Genomic DNA, 20,151 nt, shown 5'->3' on the forward strand with positions numbered 1-20,151 from the left:
AAGCGGAACTGGATATCCCCACAAAATTTCCAGGATTCCAGCAACTCCCCAAATCAAAATTATTCACATAGTTCAGGAAGGATGGGGCTCTCACTAACAATACTGTATTGTATATTTGAAAGTTGCTAAGAGAGTAGATCTTAAAAGCTCTCGTCAAAAAAAAAAAAAAAAATCAACTATGTGAGGTGATAATGTTAACTAAATTCACTGTGGTAATCATTTTGCAACATACAAACGTCAAATCATTATGTTGTGCATCTTGAACTAATAATGTTATGTGTCAACTATATTTCAATTAGGCTGGGAAAATATATCATGGGATTAACATGAAAGTAAATAACATCTGCTCTCAATCACAATTATTACTGTCTACATATTATTTAATTATTTCAATTTCAAAACAAAACAATAGGTATTTAAAATCACTTCTAAGTATTTGCCACAACTTTTCTATTCACACTATGAGCATCACTGTTGAGAAGTCATGCTCTAAGAGAATTAAGAACACAGAACAAATTAACTTCGTTGAGAAGGAACATACATTGTTAGTTGGTAGAGGACAGTTTCAGCAGCTCAAGACCTCTGCATCTGACTTGACTTACTGTTGAACCCAGAACACTCTCCACTGTTCTTAGGTTATGTGCTTCTACTAAGAGGTGGAGAAACTGAAATTCACTTGAGATACTGAGTGTGATGAGTCCTCAAATGTTACTGAAGATTCAGAAATGACCTACATAGCACTATTTTCCACTGAGGATAAAAAAAAATGATAACCATGGAAAGAGTTGGGTCAACTTTTTAAGGCTATGTTTTGTTTATGCAATCTTAGAGAAATCAGCTGGCAGAAGGGGAAGCAAAATGAACAGACAAGAAAGGTGAAATCTGCTTTCAAAGAAAGATCTGTTAGTTCTGCTTTCACTCTCCAAAGACCTACTTATTTCTAGTAATACTCTGACCTCTAGTCATCTAACCTTCCTTAAGAATTATTTATTTCGAGAGAAAGAGAGTGAGAGAGAACAAGCAGAAGGGCCAGAGGTAGAGAGACTTAAGCAGGCTCCACGCCCAGCATAGAGCCCAGTGTGGGGCTCGATCTCACCACCCTGAGATCATGACCTGAGCTGAAATCAGGAGTCGATGCTCAACTGACTAAGCCACCCAGGTACCCCTCTAAACTTTTTAATCTCAAATTCTCTGATTTGGCATTTCTCTCTCATGTTTCTTCTTAGGGTGGCAAGTTCCAAAGGGCTCACTGCTTTTAGTCCCATGCCTGCGCTTCCCCCCTTACTCTCACCATGCACTATTACTTGGCCTTCCTTTATCTTGTTTTCCTACAGATTTTTCTCTTCCTTCAGATTGGCCTCAAACATGTTAACTCCTACACATTCCAGTTCTCATTTCCACCTACTCTCCCCTCCTCCAGGCCACCCAAATCTCTCTTGATTATGCCTCGTCTTGTCTTGTATCTCAAGTACAGTCTTAACACGATGTACCACACACACCTGAAAATAATTTCTTTTTAACGTCATGCCACAGTCATCTTAGTTATTTTTTCTTTTAGTTTTAGCTCAATATTCTAATAGCACCTCCTTGTGACTGCATTCTAGCTTATCCAAATCGTTACAAAGTTCTAAGACATCTCTATCTACTGTGAATCAGTCATATTTACTCCAAAGCAAGGCACCCCCTTCAGGTACCATTTTGCTACATACTACTGACTACAATGTATCACAATCCACTCCAACTCTTACCACCTCAGCAACATCCTCACCTTGTAAATTTTGAGATGATATTAATATTCAGAAGTAAAACTTTAATGCTTTAAATACCTTTAATTCATATTGAAAGGATGATTCACGGTGACAGAACTGTCTACAAGGCTGGGGTGGCACTCATTATTAACGATGCTCCTTGGCATCACCTTTATAAAACACTTTGGGACTTGCTTCTTCTGTCTTCTTTAGTGTTTTAATTCCACTGATAAATCCGGTAGTTTACACAGTCAAAAATCAGTTGGAATTTTGACAAAATTACCACTAACAGATCAGAGAACACCAAAAGAAAGATTGTTTTTATAGATTATTTCCCACATAGAAGTCCCTCCCACTGTTAAAAATGAATACAAGTTTTGAGAGAGAGAGAGAGAGAGAACAGATGAAAATATCTGTACATTTCTTATTGTAACCAGAGAGAGGTACAGAAAATGTTATAAAAGGAAGTATGGTCTGCATGTCATAAGACTTGAGAAAGGCTAAAAAATGTATATAAAGGAGAAAACCCATTAAATCCTTATGATGCCACTAGATATAAATTACAACAGAGCCTAAGAGGATATAATAGTGTAGAATTAAAAAAAAAAAAAAAAAACCAGAAATGTGACTCCTAATCCATGGGTTTACAGGAGCAGCCAACAAATTACAGCCCATAGGAGAAGTCTAGTCACTGCTCCTGGGCCCTGGGTTAGAAGACCACAGAAACCACAGAAATGAATGGAAGGCAATGGCAATTAAAGAAAGTGTGTTGTAGGAAACAATGGTACACACTCAGTTCTGATTGGAAAACTGTACTCCGTAGCTGGCAAATGTCAAAGGTAAGCATTTGTCAAGATAATACTGACATTATAATAATTTTATCATTTGGAGAAGCTGGCATCAATTAGGCAAACGTTATCCTAATGGAACAACACTGGTCAAGAAATCCCCATGAATCCTAGGAGAAGTATGGTAGTAACTAGACATGAATCTCACATCTGCTCCCAAAGAGCAGCCAGAATGATCATAAATCCCATAACCTGTTCCTTCAGCAAAACTGAGACAAAACCAAGCAGCGTGCTGTGGGCAGGCTGAGAAAGAACAGGGCAGGATACAAGAACTGCGGGAGGCTAAGAAAGTGCAGTGAGACAGTAGGGTATAAAATCAACATACAAAGACTATCAGCTCTCAGCTAGAAGATATGGTGGAAGGGAAACCCCACATACAACAGCTATACATTGACAGAATATCTAAGATTAACTTAAATTTGGGTAGGAGGAAAAGGACAAAATACTCCCAAAGGTCTCAGAAGTAGATTTTAACAAATAAGATTTACCATGTTCTTAACACAGGAATAACTAGTGTCATAAAAATGTCAATTCTAATATTTTTTTAGGTTTATTTATTTGAAAGAGAGGGAACATGAGTGGGTGGGGCAGAGGGAGAGAGATTCTCAAGCAGAATCTGTGCTGAGTGTAGAGCCCAACACAGGGCTCAATCTCATGACCCTAAGATCACGACCCGAGCCAAAACCAGGAGTCCAATGCTTAACTTACTGCATCACCCAAGTGCCCCTCCCTAAATTTTTAAAAAAATTTATAACAATCCCAGGGCACCTGTTAAGTGTTGGACTCTTGGTTTCGGCTCATGTTGTGATCTCAGGGTCATGAGATCCACCCCACGTTCAGCTCTGCTTTGTGCATGGAGCCTGCTTAGGATTCTCTCTCTTCCTCTCCCTCTGCCCACCCCACCTTGCACACACACACTCACTCTCTCTCTCAAAAAAATCAAATCAAATCAAAACACCCTAACAAACTCCCCTTACCCTAGAAATATACAATTTGATTCTAAAGTTCTTGTTAAAAAATAAACAAACATGATGCACCCCCAAAAGGTTCTCAAAAATAAGAGCAATAAGAGATAAGGGGGACTAGCCTTGTAAGGTATTAAAGCACCCTGTAGAACTCTGATAAACTAAAACAGTATGATTATGGCAGATGATTCAACAAACCAAACTCAACAAAGTATCAAGAAACAGACCCTACTATATATGAGAATTTAAAATATGAGAAAGGCAGATCCTCAAGTCAGTGTAAACTTGGGACTTTTCACTAAGTGGTGCTGGGAAAACTAGGAGCCATTTGAAAAATATTAGGTTGGATACAATTTTATGTTCCCATATATCAAAATACTTGATGCAAAAAATAAAACTATACGAGCACTGGGAAAAAACACTGGTGAACTCTTTTATAACCTCAAAGTTGAGAAGATCTTTCATGGCTTATGACTGAAAATCCATAAGCCATAAAAATAGTTTCAAAAGAAATTTCACTACACATAAATTTAAATGTTTTACATGGTAAAACCATCATAAAGTAAAGAGACAAATAGAAAGCAGGGAAATTTTTACAATGATATTGCAAATGGTTACTCTAACAGCTCCTCGAAAATTAAGAAACAAAAATATAGCCAAAGGTTGCAAATAAATAATTCTCAAGAAAAAAAAAAGACCTTTTAAACACAAGCAGAGATATTCACTCTCACTAAGAAAAAGAATGCATGTTAGCCTAACAGGGAGCCGCCACTCTTCATCTATGGGACAGGTAAATAAATATCTGCAAGTTTGACAATGCTGCGTGGAAGTACAATTGCTGGCAGGAGTGTAAAATGGTACAACTCCAATGGAAAGATCGCGCAAAATACAGATTTAGTCATCCCCTTCCAGGAATCAAGCCTATAGTTTTTTCCTCTGGAGGTGGGAAATGATATGTGCATGTAATACCCAAAGCAACAACAACAACAAAAAGATTAGAACTAGCTCTCCCATTTCTTTTTTTTTTTTAATTTCTTTTTATTGGAGTTCAAGTTGCCAACATATAGCAAGCTCTCCCATTTCTAATAGGGAGCTGGTCATGCACACTATGGAACACAGAATGGCATACTACGAAGCAATAAAAAAGAACAAGACCTTTACAAACTTGTGCAGCCTGAGCTCTAGGATACCCTGCTAAGTGAAAAAAAAAAAAAAAAAAAGAACATTCAGAACAGGAAGCAGAGCAAGCTACCTCTGCTTATGACTGACGGGAGTCGGTGTCAGGTACTCTGAAATATAGCCCCATTTGAGTTAGCTTCTTAACGTCTTACTTTGAATACTGACAGGTAAAGGGAGTGATTCTTGCCTTTCCATTAGAAACTATCTCAGGGTAACCAAGGAATGACAGTGGATGACAGAAAGCTGTACTTGACAAAAAAAGAAAGAAAGAAAAGAAAAAACTCCAGCCAATAAATATAGAAGAAATGATAGATTTAGAAAATCACCATTTTGCGACTCATAATTAAAGAGCTGGTTTAAGCAAGTAATTATCAAGTGTTAATTGTTAAAGCCATGAAGTGTCAAAACATCACACAAGTTATTTTCACTCCTAAGGGAAAAACATAGCCCTGTTATAAGGGGAGCAGACTGTCATCTCTGTAATTCAGTCTTTGCATTACTAACAACCAGATAATAGGTTTCTCCTGACATGATACAGTATGAAACACGCAACATCACCTATGATTTATTCTAGCTAAAACCTTTAATGTCAATCTAGCAAGACTAGATCTAACTACCCAATTACTAGAATTCAGCAGAGAGAGAGGGATGAGCTAACAGATACTACAGGATATTTTCTCAGACCAATATAAAAAAGGGAGTGCTCCAGATTAAGAAACATTAAGGAAGTGCATGTTACAGCCAAGTGTATGTTTCTGGACTGGACCAGGGTTTGGACAAATCAGCTGTAAAGGATACTATATGACAATTAGTGAAAAGTGAATATGGACCTATGTGGTAGATAGCCACAAATATTTGCAGTCTCCTCACCAGGAAGTGAAGTCTTTGGCAAGGATGTGGTGAAAAGGGAACCCTCATGCACTGTTGGTGGGAATATAAACTGGTGCAGCCACTGTGGAAGACAGTATGGAGGTTCCTCAAAAAATTAAAAACAGAGGGGTTTCTTGTCAGGTTCATTCAGTAGAGCATGCGGCTCTTGATCTTGGGGTTGTGAGTCTGGGCTCCACACTGGGTGTGGAGCTCACTTAAAAAAAATATTAAAAAAAAATCAAAAACAGAAGTACTATATGATCCACCAACTCTACTTCTGGGTATTTATCTGAAGAAGACAAAAATGCTAACTCAAAAAGTTATCTGCACCCTCATGTTCACCGCAGCATTACTTACAATAGCCAAGATACGGAAACAAGTGTCCATTAGCAAGTAAATGGATAAAGAAAACGTGGTATATGAATATACAGTGGAGTATTAGTCAGATAAAAGAATGAAATTGTGTCATTTGTGACAACATGGATGGACCCTGAGGGCATTACACTAAGTGAAATAAATTAGACAAAGATGAGTATCATATGAAATCATTTATATGTGGAATCCTTAAAGTGACACACAAAAAACAAACAAAACCAAGCCTGTAAGTATAGAGAACAGTTAGGTGGTTGCCAGAGACAAAGGTGGGGGGAGGGAGGTGACATGGGTGAAGGGAGACAAAAGGTACAAACTTTCAGTTGTAAGATAAGTGAGTCATGGAGATGTAATGCACAGCACAGCAACTATAGGTAACAGCGCTGTATGGTACATCTGAAACTTGCTAAGAGGTTAAATCTTCAAAGTTCTCATCATAACAACAAAATTCTGTAACTATGTGGGTGAGGGACATTAACTAGATTTACAGTGATAATCATTTTGCAATACCTACAAACATCAAATCATTACGTTATATACCTAAGACCAACATAATGCCATATGTCTAGTATATCTTAATTAAAAAAAAAAAAAGCTAAAAAACTTAAAAATCCTAGCAAAGTCTATTTCTCTGCCGCTGAATCTGGGCTGGTCTTGTGTTAGAGGTGAGTCTGTGTGAGTTCCAGAGCCTGGCCAGGGGAGGGATTGTAGCCTCTATCTTTGCCCTCTTGGCAGCCTTCTTGAGGCTTTGTGAGCTGCCCTGAGGCTGCCATGCTCTGAAGAAGTTGATATATTGCCCTGGAGGATGAGAGGCCACGAGGAGAAGGGAGGTGCCCCAAACAACAGCCAGCACCAACTTTCAGACATGAGAGTCAAACCATGTTGGTGCTTTGAGCCCAGCCAACTCTTCAGCTAGCTGAGCACCACATGAGCATGCCTGAACCAAATAGCAGAGATCTGCCCAGCCAGCACACAAAACTATGAAAAAGTAAATTGTAGAGTGGTTTGTTGTGAGCAGTAGATAACTGGTACCACTGGGTATTAAATGAGAGTTTATTAACCAGAAAGGCAGACATCATTAACTGAAAAAAACATTGGTTACAAACAGTAGGTACAAGACAACCTCATTTGATAAAATGTACAATGCACACAGACACACAGATTCAGAAGGATATATACTAAGTAATAACTAAGTGCTACATAATGAGGTAGTGAAAATGTTTTCATTTATTGCTTTTCCATACTTTCTATATGCATAGATGTGCTTTTGTAGTAATAAATGGTTTTAAAAAGATATCATGTTTTTTTAAAAGGTCTATAATGTTTAATTATTCTTCAGACAAAAAGGTCAGCTGGGTCCCTGAAGAGCTCCACATGAAAATTCTTGCTATTAACCTCTAATAGTACACAAAACTGGAGAAAGTCAGTTAATCAATAAACTTCAGACACAGTTCTGGGCTGAATTGTGTCCCCACCCCACCCCCAAAGGAATGTACTGAAGCCCTAACCCCTTGTACCTTAGAATGTGACTATACTTAGAGATTGGGTCTTTAAAGGTAATTAAGTTACTTTTATAAAAAGAGACCATCAAGGGTGGGCCCTCGTCCAATCTGACTGGTATCCTTCTAAGAGTCTGGGTGAACAGCACCACTAGGGGTGTGATGCACAGAGGCAGGCCATCTGCCAGCCAGGGAGAGAGGCCTGGAGCAGACATGTTCCTCGTGGCCCTCAGAGGAAACCAACCCTGCCAGCGCCTCGGTCAGGGACTTCCAGCCACCAGCACCGTGAGGAAATAAAATCTGTTGTTTCAGTCACCCAATCTGTGGTATTTTGTGATGGGAGCTGGGGCAGACTAAGACAAGGACTACGGGTGTAGCAGCACAATATTTGGAAAACTGACCTCTGCATTCTAAGCACCACAAACTGAATCATAATGGCAGTTTTCAATAAAGTCTTGTTTTAGATTCTGAAAAGTTTTGTCTTTCAAGTCGAAACATGCACGAACAGAAATGTTAAATATATCTATGCAGAGAGGAAGTAGAGGGCATGCTTTCCAAATGTACTGTGTCACTCACGATGGAGCCAATGTGCTATTCTAGTCCATATTCTACTCTTGAGCTGGCAAGAGTAGAGCTGTTTATTTATGGGCCACTGACAAAGAACAAAATTCATGGAGAACCAACAGCTAAAAAGCAACACTATTAAAAACTATTCTTTTTAAATCAAATACAAAATATTCCATTCATCTACTTTTAAGTTAAAAACATGATTTACAAAAACTATACTATTTATAATAAGCAGTAAGAAGAGAAAAAAAAAGGTTGAATAGAGTTCTGATAAGAAAACAGGAAGAAGAGAGAGGAGAGGGGAGAGAAAAGTCGTGTGATGTGCAGAGTCTGGGATGGTGGGTTCTTGCTACTTCTGGCTTCTATCACTTGTGTGATCTTAGGCACATGATTTAACTTTTATGAGCTGATTCACTGTAAAGGGAGAAGCCTGAGCAAGATAATTATTTCTCACAACCAGTCTTCATGGACTTCCTAAAGCTTCCCTGGAAGTTCTTATAGGGCAGGGATAGAAATAAACTGGTAAGGCCTGGTGCCCTTGAGCTCAGGTTCAGGCTATGGTACTCATTTCTGTTTGTTTTCCATTTGAATGTTTGTGTTTTTACTCAGGATAAGAGTTGTGCTGCTGGAATATTTGAAACCATTGTATTAAATTGCTCTACTCTCTTACAACTGGGTAAAAATACTCCAGGAATACATATTTAAGAATGAGTAAAGAACATAGGTGAGCAGATACACACAAGAAGCAGATGATGATGATGATGTTAATGGGGGCTGTGACAGGCAGGGGAGGGTGTGGCCTCTATGTAATAGATTTAGGATTGTTAGTTGATACTAAACATTGCAAACTGAACCTGAAGTATAACTTCATGACTAAAAAAGTGAATGCAATTTTAGGTATCATTAATGAAAGTATAATTTCCAAAATGCACTCAATAAAATTGCCAAATATATTTAAGAACCTGTTGGTCCTAGCAATAATCAAAGAATATAGGCAGTACTGTCTGGCAGACTTCAAAATATGTCACACCTAAGTTTCAACCTTCAGTCCTAGGTTTACACAAGATACATAACTTTAGGAAATACAGCCTCTAGGACCTTCAACATCACTGAGGGGACTCTAGCAGCACTGTTGTGAGGGTTAGTGATCACCATGGGTAACACTTAGCACAGTACTGGTATACCACAGGCACTCAAGAAATAGCTAATGCTTACAGAGCACTATGTGAAATTCTAGCCCATCTAATCCTCAGAAAAGTTCGATAACTAGGAGATGGTAATACATAAATGCAAATTATCACAAGAATGGAATTAAAATTATAAGAAATGAAATAGTCAATGACAGAGTACAATATTAGCAGAGCACCAGAAAAGCAAAACATCTCTAAGAACAGAAGTCTTTCTTTTTTATTTTTCCCAGGTACTGAATTCCATAAATATCCCTTTGTCAGCCCAAACCTAGACATTCCTAAGAACTCCTAAAGCAGAGACTGCAGCTTCACCATTCAGCACTTCACATTTAAGTGGAAGCACACTGCCCAGGGAAGCAGACACTCTTAATGACCCAAGTATTTCTTAGGGTTAATAAAGGAATGTGGAATAGACGTATATAAATTCCTACAGGTTGGGAAGTCCCAAATCCAAAGCAATTCATGGTGTTCTAGGAATTGTCACCACAAAGAGAAGAATGAGTGTCAGAACACTTTATTTCTTCTAAGTCTGAAGTATGCTGCCCTTTGAGTTCCTTGCAACTGAAGACCCAAGAAAAAGTGTTCCTGTTAAAAAGTCTAATGATGATGGACACTTACCTAAAATGAGATGAAGTTTGGTTTCTGTCTGGAAAGCGTAGTGCAAGGTCACTAAAAATGGCGACTGCCTGATGTGCTCCAGGACTTGCCGCTCGGTCCTCGTGTGCTCTGTGGTTTTGGCCTTTTGCACGATTGTGGCCTTTTTTAAGACTTTCATGGCATACAGCTTTCCAGCATCGTGACCGCTGATTTTACGAACTAGAAAGACCTTCCCATAAGCTGAAAATGAAAAGAAAAAATAAAAACAATTAAAATACCACACAGAACAGTAATTTATTGAAACTTAAAAGTTACAATGCACAACAAACAAACACTATTTGGATGAAAAAATATCTTCATTGCTGTCCCAGATAGTTCTTTCATAGGGGCTTCTGGGTGGCTCAGTCTGTTAAGCATCTGTCTTTGGCTCAGGACATGATCTTAGGATCCTGAGACAGGGCTCTATGTTGGGCTCCCTGCTCAGTGAGGAGTCTGCTTCTCTCTCTGTGCCTCACCTCCACTCGTGCTTGTTCTTTCTTGCAAAAAAATAAATAAAATCTTTTAAAAAAGAATTATTTCATAGATTTCTTCAATTTTATGTCAAATATATTTCCAGGTTTCTAAACCTTGGCATTTATCTAACCACTGCTGACAAAGTTATATGTTACTGGTATTCTCTCAATATTTTTAGCTATAGGAAACTAGCTGTTATTATGCTCAATTAACCACAACCCAATTCTGGAACAACTAGGACATTTTAGACATATAAAATTTCTAGGTCTTGCTATTGATGTAAACAAGTGAAAACAGTTCTTAACAAGAATCTCATATATTTGAATCAAGCACCTCAAGTATCCCTCTATACTTGAGAAATCTAAAGGAACATAAGCTGACATTATAGAAACAAAAGAGATCTTCAAATTTAAAAAGTATTAAAAATACCCTAACCGGCAAGCAATCCTGACAGAGGTCCCTTTCCATCTCTGGACACTAAGGCACCAAGCCACTCTGGGGCTCAGTTGGGCCAGTCCTGTGTGTGGTGCCACTCCCCCAAGTGGTGGAACTGGAACGAGCACAGTGCTCCTTGATCAGAGCAGGTGTGCCTGGCTGCTTCCCTAGAGAAAGGGGGAGGGGTAAAAAGAGGGGGAAGAAGAGGGGCAGGCAACGACCCTGGGAGGAAAGAGGTAGGTTCCCAGTTCCTCTCTATGGCGCTGGATTGGGTAAGCCCAGTCCCACTCGGCAGTTCAGCACTTTAGCCAGCCCATCATTCTGGAGTCGATCTGTGCCCTGACTCAGGGCAGTGCATTCCTGCACTTTGCCTACACCTTCACAAGCCACACATGATTGTGTGTGCATCCACTAACCAGTGAGAGCTTTGAGGGATGGGCTCTGTACCCTCTGTGTTACTCAGGTCAATCCATCAGGAAGTCAATTAGGACCAACACACCATATACACACACATACGGATTGGAGAAGGCTGTAATACTCCTGAGGAAGAAAACCAATACCTCCTAAGGAACTTGTCTATGCCAGCCTCTGTGCTAAACACATTCCACATGTTGGCTCACTGAATCCTCGGGATGGCCAGTGAAGGTGGTCCTTTTAGTAATTCCACTTTATGGATAAGGGAATGGGCTCAAGGAACTTTAGGAACCGGCTAGAAGCCTTGAGTAAGATGTTGGCAGGACTGATTCAAGCTTCAGAGAACCATGCTTTTTACCAAAATGGATTTTAATAAAATGATTCTTCACAAATACCGGTCTTCACAAGACCGGATGACCTGGATTTTAGTAAAATCATTACCATGAACATACTAAACACATTCTAGAATACAGAAAAAGTTCACAAAAGGCCTGTGTCTTATCTCACTGTTAATAAAATAATTAGAGATGGAGATTTTAGTTAGGTAGAAGTGAACCGAAAAAAAGAAAATGACAACTTTCAGAACCTAACAAATTAACCTGAAAGCTCATCCATTCAGAAGCACTGAAAGGAAACTGGAAAATATTCTAACGAACTGTGCTGTATCTACCAGAGTCAGTCATTATATCAACTTGGGAGGAAGTGAAGTCCTCTAGAGGCATGGGGCTCTTGTGTTCCCTACACATACATGGCACCTGCCCTGAATTGCTGTTCTCTGAGATTCCCATCTCCAGAATGCTCCTTAGAAACTGTTATCCATACATCCTCTCCAACAAAGAAAATCTTCCTACATCATCACTGGAAGATGGCTGCTCAGCTTATTTGTAGCTAGTCTCCCAGCTAGTCTTCCAGTAAGTGTTGACCATGAGGCAGACAGAATGCAGGGTGTTAGCACCTGACATCTGAAACCTTGTGAGATACTTTAGAGGTCTATTAACCCATTCCATTCTTACAGCGCCCCTGTAAGTAAGTGAGGAGGATTACCTCCATTTCACAGATGGAAAAAGTGAAGCACAGAAGAACATACTTGCCCACCTAGCTCTGTACCCACACTCTGAGCTAAGCTCCATCTGCCTCCCTTCAGTGAATGACCTCATAGGTAAATAAATAAGTCAGACATTAAATAAAAGTGACAAAAGAGGTTGGGTGTTTTATTGGTGGAATGGACACAGTGCTATTAACTTTTAAGAGAAAAAAGTCTTGTAAAGCAGCCGATTTTATTGATGGGGAGGGGAGATGGAAATATTAGAAAATGTTCCTTAGATTGAGTGGAAACAGGCCTTTCTATATTTATCTGTTGGTCCTTATTTTTTCTTTTTTCAGATTTTATTTATTTATTCATGAGAGACACACACACACACAGAGAGAGAGAGAGAGAGAGAGAGAGAGAGGCAGAGACATAGGCAGAGGGAGAAGCAGTCTCCATGCAGGGACCCGACGTAGGACTTGATCCCGGGACTCCAGGATCACGCCCTGGGCCAAAGGCAGGCGCTAAACCACTGAGCCACCCAGGGATCCCCTCTGTTGGTCCTTCTACACAATCTGGCCTTACAAAAAAGAATATTACCCTTCTTCTATCATTTTTTTAATATTTAAAAATGCTATCATACCATCTCACCTATGCAAAATGTCCTTATTTCATAAACCGATTTTAAAGTATATGATTTTGAGACTTCTCACCACTAGGAGGTTCCACTGATGTGCTCTGTGAGTTATAAGTATTTTTTCTTTGATTTCTTTCCTGTTACTTTAAAAATATGCTGTATTACACTCTCCACATACATATCAGCAGAGGATGATAATGGATGTGGTCAAATAATATAAAAGTATCCTATTGCTACATTACACACTAGCTGTCAAATAATAAACAGGCATCTTCTTTGCCATGTGATGATATCCAGAAGCTTACCAATAACATAAGCTAAAAGTCTAAATATATCCTGCCAATACAATTACTTTCTCATCTATCAGAAAATGTCAGGGGGGAAAATGTGATAAAGCTTACAAATCTTCTGTTTTTGCTTTTATAATTGCCATGATTAACTACAGCTACAGTACTTTTATCACAGAGTAAGCGCCAAAGATGCTTTTGTCAACAAAATTCAAGAAGTGCCTTATAACATTCCAAATAACAAATATTTCAGACAAACAAGATCTTATGGGTTGGCTGCCTAACCAGGCAACATAGTTGTCTCCAAACAGCCTTGTTTTTGAAGCACCCGTAAGCTGCTTATCACACTGCAAGGCGGAAGAAAACACAGTCGCTATTGGAGAGGCTTTACAGAAGCCACCCTCCCTGGGTGAGCTGGTTTGCAGATTAGTACAGAGGGAGAAAGTAAAGCAGTCCTTCTGCTGAATAGTACCATCCTCTCCAGAACCATGAGGGGCCACTAAACCTGGAATCGATGGCAGCATTAGATCTTTTCGGTTTGTAACCAGACGAATGACTCTAGTGCAGCCAGCTCCTGGCTCTCATCCCTTATGTGTGTGCTGACGTCATTAAAGAATTCCAATTCTGAAAGCATCTTTTGGAAACTGGAATGGCTACCAATGGTGAAAGCTCCTTTGGCCATAAAAAATAAACAATAGTACTTCCTGCTCAGATGGAGCCCCTAAAATGGATGTTTGGCAACACATGTGGATTTGCTGCTTTGGTAAAGAGATGAGCTTCCTGCTTTAGCGTGACTCTAACATACATACCAACACGCAATGGTTTCAAATGCTTTATTAGCAATCCTCACAGTAGTCTTGTGTACTGCTGTGCATCTTCACGATTTCATCAGCACAGGGCCTTTTCAAGAAACTCTTGAAAAGTGAAGAAATGAGAGCAAAGGCATGGAATTCACCAGTTATGGTGTTTGATGGAGAGGCAGAAGTTCTCCTTACTTTGAGACTGAGGGAAAGTCAGTTCTATGTATTTTTTAAATACTTTTATTTGACACAGAGAGCGAGAGCGAGAGAGAGAGAGAGAGAGAGAGAGAGTGTGTGGCACAAGCGGATGGGGCAGCAGGCAGAGGGAAAAGCAGGCTCCCTGACATGGGACTCCATCATGAGACTCAGGTCCTGGGATCATGATCTAAGCCGAAGGCAGGCATTTAGCCAACTGAGCCACCCAGGCACCTGGGAAAGTCAACTCTAAGAATACAGGACAAGAAGGATTAATTCCTGACTCAGCTTGATAGATATCTGTGATCATAAGAATGAAATAAATGCTTCAATTCTAGGCCCTGGAGACATCATTTTGGGTTCTGCTGAAGATCTACATGCTCTGCTAACTAAGCAGCCATCTCAGAGGGGAGAACTAGATCAAGACACATCAGTCAACTTCTCCAAAGCTGGAGGAAGAGTTCCACAGCTCAGAGGAAAACAACAACTATCTTATGAAGGTTACTTCTGTTCAAACTGAAATGTGCATTTAGAATTCTGTCCTAGCTGACACAGTCAACACACTGTTGGCAAACCTTGTTGACAATGATCTTGATGGCTTGAGGATAAAGCAAATAATGTAAAATGAACTAAAACCAAGAACTGTGGGGAAATGTCTAGTTCCTTGGCGTAGGTCTCAGTTTGCTTTTCCAATGCAGGGATCTTATTCCACTTGCCACAATTACCATTATGAATCAGGTTTTTAGCGCTTGTCGTAATAAAGAAAAGCTAAAACTGACTGACAGTTTTAAAACAAGATGACATTCATGCTGCTGTATCAAAAGCCACTGCACAATTTCAACTACTTTTTCAAGCTAAACAAAAGCAGCCTTCTAGCTGAAATTTATTTTGAGCACAATTAAACTGATCTTTTCACTTTATTTGTAAGATGTGAATTCATTAAAAATTTTTAGGAAGCAGCATTTAATCTTTGTATTAAAATGATAATGAGCTCAAAATGTGTTAAAAAATATTTTTACAGCCTGTAAAAGCAATCACTTTACAAGGCCATAAGATCAAATGCATGCAAAATTCGCATCTGTTTACACACATTATTCTGAAGGAAGAGGTTAAGAACCATTGTTCTAGAAGGTCTCTGGTTTATTTACTTCATTACCTAGCACATGCTGCTCTCACTGGGATCCAAATGGTTCCATCACGGTTTCCTGTCACTCAAACTTTTACTAATGCTATTTAAAACTGTGTACATTATACACACTGCTTATCAGCCATGCCACACTTTGGGTTCATACCAAACTTGTAGCAGAAACTACTCTACTTGAGCAATGGCTTTAAAAAAAAACATACACGGCAAAAATTCTTAGTGACTTCCACTTAAACAACTGACACCTCCCCTTCCCTTGGTCCAACACACTGCGGCACCTTGACTGCCTCTAGGGCTGCTTCACCCATGTGAAGCTTCTGTCTCCATGCAGCTCGGCTATCTGCTTCATACCGCTCACGGATAAGCGTGGCCATGCGTGGCCTCAGCCATTTACTCCTGTTGTATATGTTACAGTTATTATGTAATTTAACTACATATTACATAAACCACTGAAATGTAAATGTGAAAGAAATGAGAAAAATGAGGTTGAATACTTTGGAAGAACTACATAAAAGCAAGACACTTAAAAAAAAGAGCTGCTGCAATGCTAGGTGTGGGTGGAACACTATAAAAGGCTTGGGGGAAAATTGTGGAAATCTAGCAGGATTTTGTACTCAGAGTACTTAAAATGCGTCTGGTTCTCACTCCACTTTGAAGAATCCAAAACTTAATTTTAGATGATGCACCACAAGTGTGGTTTGCACAAAATAAACTATTGTTTAAGAAATTATTCTCAAAGAAAAGGTCCTGTGCTTACATTCTAAAACTGGTAAGTGAATAGATATTTATCTTTTTTAAGTGAAAATAATATGTTCAAAGTATTTATATATACCCTTTTAAAGTGATTTTCCACTTTAACCAACTTTTTTTTGATTAACCACAAGTACCAATCATGTCATATGAGAAAGGATTGTGTTCATCACTGCTGGAACCCAGCTCTGGGACTCTCCTCCTTCTAGATTACTGGAATCTGGAAGGGTGACCTGGCCATCAACCACACTGACTATGCCTCCCAGCTTACTTTCATCCTCAAACTGGTAAACACAGCTTTTGTGCTGCCATCTGAATTGTTGATAAAAATTTAACCCTTCTGACTCAAATCAGTTGTTTTCCAACTGCCCTTAAGATAAGGAGAATTCTTAATATAATTAAATTTTCTGGCTTCTACCTACCTTCTCCACCTTCTCACCACCTCATTTAGCTGACTCCTTCAGACAGCCAACCTTTTCTGACAACCTAGACTAGCACAATTCCTCTAATTTTATGTTCTCATGACACGATGCATTCTTTGTCACAGAGATGATCAGAAACATGATTTTTCATTTATTTGTATGATTGCTTCATTGTCTAACTTCCACTGGACTGTAAATTCCACAAAACCACACTGATTTTACTCACTTTGTATCATTAGCAAGTAACTCCAGCTGCCACATCATGGAAACTCAAATAATGCTGAGTACATGAAAAAAAATGAACAAACAAGCTAGGGAACAGGGTAAGACCACAGAAAGAGCTCTATAGTATATAGGCAAATACCTTCTTTTCAGTTGGTAAATTTGATCTGGAGTTGAAGCTAAGTCTTTAACAAAAGAAACCAGTAATGTAGATCTGTAGTGCAGAGCTGACTCTTTCCCTCTGAGGAAGGGACAGTGAGCTTTCATTTTCATTTTAATGTGGGTATTAAATACAATTCTGGGCAACATTCCCTGGTGAAAGTGAACTCAGGAAACTTAGATGCCACCATTCAAGAGCAGGAAAATGTCCTAACATAGTGACATCCATATATGGCCGCTGTTTTGTAATCTGCCACAACCACTTAAGAACGAATTACAATGCTTGGCCCGATTCCCTTTCTCAAATATAATTTAACTTGAGGAAAAATTTCTGTCTTTCCACATGTGATATGTCCTGGGCACTCTCAGGCCACCTAACCTCCCTCCTCCCTGTGGAACTTCCTTCTCCCCAAGACAGCAATGTCAGAAATGGAACCAAGCAAGAAATACATTTGTGGAATTCTGAATTTCCCTTGTCCTGCCCTTGGAAATTAGCATCCTTGTCAACAGGCGAGCCAAATGTATACCATGAGTAACACTAGAGTGGTATATATGAAACCGCAGTAAAACCGACATCATCAGTCTCAGAGAAGTAGCTTCACTTCAGTGTTTACTGAAGCACAATTATCCACAATAAACACACGCTCACAGGGAAATGGTGAAACTGAATAACCATAATTTGGTACTTCTAAAGATTCATCTGAAACATCTGATCAATTAGACCTTAGAATCAAAAAGAAACATTATTGGGGTGCTTGGGTAGCTCATTCGGTCAAGTGTCTGACTCTTGGTTTCAGCTCAGGCCATGATCTCTGGATCATGAGATAGAGCCCTATGTCAGGCTCCATGCTCAGGGAGGAGTCTACTTGAGATATTCTCTCTCTCTCTCTCTCTCTCTCTCTCTCTCCTTCTCCCCCTGCCTGAGCTTGCTTGCTCTCACTCTCTCTCTGGAAAAAAAAAAAAAAAAAAGATAACAGTGTCTTAATTTCCTCAGGGATAGTAATAGTTCCTACATTATAAGGTGTGGGGTTAAATAAATTAATGTAAGCATCCTGGCAGATAACACACACTGTGTAAATGTTAGTGGAAAAAGTATGTGTGTGTGTTTGTGCACACACGTGCATGTGTTTATAAGTCTATATACATAACATGAATACACATACTGATTTTTGCAATATAAAAGTGTGCCTATTTCATCCTATAGGTAATAGCCAGAAGAGCTTGAGAGCTGCTGTTCTCAATGAATTTAAATGCTTTTGCTTTAAAAAGAAACTTATGTAAGTCACCAAGTTTTCTGTTCACCCCTACCTATTGGTAACCTCAGAGGTAAATGTAAGACTCGGTTACAATGCCTGTCTCACCCAGATGTCTGTGACATCCACACTTCGCTTCTCTTTTATATTATACAGCTTTCACTTTGTCTTTTTTTTTTTTAGGCTCTCTTTTTTATCTGTCTTTGAAACTATACAACTAAGTATTTCAATATAATTTTAAAAGACAAAAAGAGTTTGAGCCATTTAATGTAACTATTTTTTTTAATTTGCCACTGTTTTGATTTATAAAATAAAGAACACCCAAAATTTCTAAAATTAATGAAGAAAGACTGATGAAAATAGATTATTTGTCTAACATGTAAGGAAAAGCTATGAAACCAAAACATGATTAAATAAATAGATGTTAAAGGTAAACAGAAGAGACACAGTGAAAGCACATAAAATCATAAGCAGTAATTTTTACAAAAGATACCGAGGTAGGCCATTTGTTGGGGCATTTATACCCTGCAGAAGATCCATAATAAAGAGGATCTGGAAGAGACATAGTAAAAGTGTCAGCACTCTAGATTTAATCCAATTGTAGTTTTTAAGTTAACCAGGGCCATTTCACCCATTTGCTGAATTCCTTCAAGGGTCAGAAAAGCTGTACATCTGAATCAGGAACACAAATCAGTACATTTTTTCATAGCTGGTAAACAGCTTCAACAAAAGAGTATGCACAAAGGCTGAAAGTAAAAATTGTCACAGGATTAACTATCTGCAGGTATCATTTATGCATACTGCATTAGCTTGAGTAATTAAAGAGTAATCGTATATTAATCTTACAGATTAGCACTTTTTAAGTTTCAGAGAAAGCACTAAGACACTACATGCATTAAACTAGTTCATAATTGCATATATGTCAGTGGGTATGGCCAACTCCTGACTACCTTCATATGGATGACCCATTTAAATCATAGGCCATTTCTCTTTTTTTTTTTTTTTTTTTAAGATTTTATCTCTTTGAGAGAGAGAGAACACAAGCAGGGAGGAGAGTCAGAGGGAAAGAGAGAAGCAGGGAGCCCAATGCAGGACTCGACCCCAGGGCCCTGGGATATGACTTGAGCCAAAGGTGGACACTTAACCCACTGAGCCACCCAGGTGTCCCAAGGCTATTTGTTACCTCTGATGCCAAATGACTTGAAAACCAAAGATTTTGGTCCAATAAGAAAGAAGAAAAAGCTACAAAGGAAACCATGTCCAACTGTGAGGTCTAGACTTGGAAATGATCACCCAAGGATGTGATTACCAGAGAATCTCACTAAAAGAAAAACATATAAAAACAAGTAAATAAGAATGGCTAAGAAGCACATCCATAAATCATTCTCTCTATACCTCAACCACAAGCCATGTGCCTAGCTACATAGTTATGTCTTAATGGCTGGTGTTAATGACCATCTGCAGCAGATTCGAATGGGCTCTCCCAGGCCACACGTTTAGGCCGGGGTACCCACCCCCCAGGTGCTAACAGCCCACAGTTGCCTCCTCCTGCCTCTGGAAAAAGGTCGAAGACAGAAGTCACAACGTCTCCTGGGAGGTCACATTCTGTCATCCCTACCTTGCCCCCACCCAAGCAGCTATGGTCAACGACTACCACAGGTACAAAGGCTTGCCAGGAATCCTCACTTTGGCTCCAAAACTTCCCATGGGTTCAGGCTGAATCTAGACCCCAGCTAGCACCACATGCTGCTCAGGTTCTTCCCCTGCTCCTCCTGCTTCCCTCTCTTCTGAGAGCATTCCTGCAATAAATCACAGGCACCTAAATCCCTGTCTGGGCTTTGCTTCTAGCAAACACAACCTATGACAGCATCAGTAACAAATCAAGTTGAATTTACACTAGGGAGACAATGTCAACCAACGTCTTCATATGGAATCATTTTATGATTATGGCATAAAACACTACAAACATTTAACCTCTGAGATTTCCATAAACACTGTAGGTTTACATTGAAGCACAAGGTAGAATGGATATACACAAATGCAGAATTATAAACTTTT

At 39.2% G+C, this 20,151-nt stretch overlaps 1 protein-coding gene across 2 annotated transcripts in view; it reads right to left on the reverse strand.

Annotated features, from left to right (window-relative positions):
* The window catches only part of RPS6KA5 (ribosomal protein S6 kinase A5), a 170,355-nt gene that overhangs the window by 88,647 nt on the left and 61,557 nt on the right, over positions 1-20,151 (reverse strand). For both annotated transcript variants that reach the window (XM_038545557.1, XM_038545556.1), the window contains one exon: positions 9,857-10,075. In XM_038545557.1, coding sequence (XP_038401485.1) covers positions 9,857-10,075 — 219 coding nt within the window. The remainder of the gene's footprint in view (positions 1-9,856; positions 10,076-20,151) is intronic.

This window comes from Canis lupus, chromosome 8, assembly GCF_011100685.1.
Source record: "Canis lupus familiaris isolate Mischka breed German Shepherd chromosome 8, alternate assembly UU_Cfam_GSD_1.0, whole genome shotgun sequence".
NCBI lineage: Eukaryota > Metazoa > Chordata > Mammalia > Carnivora > Canidae > Canis > Canis lupus.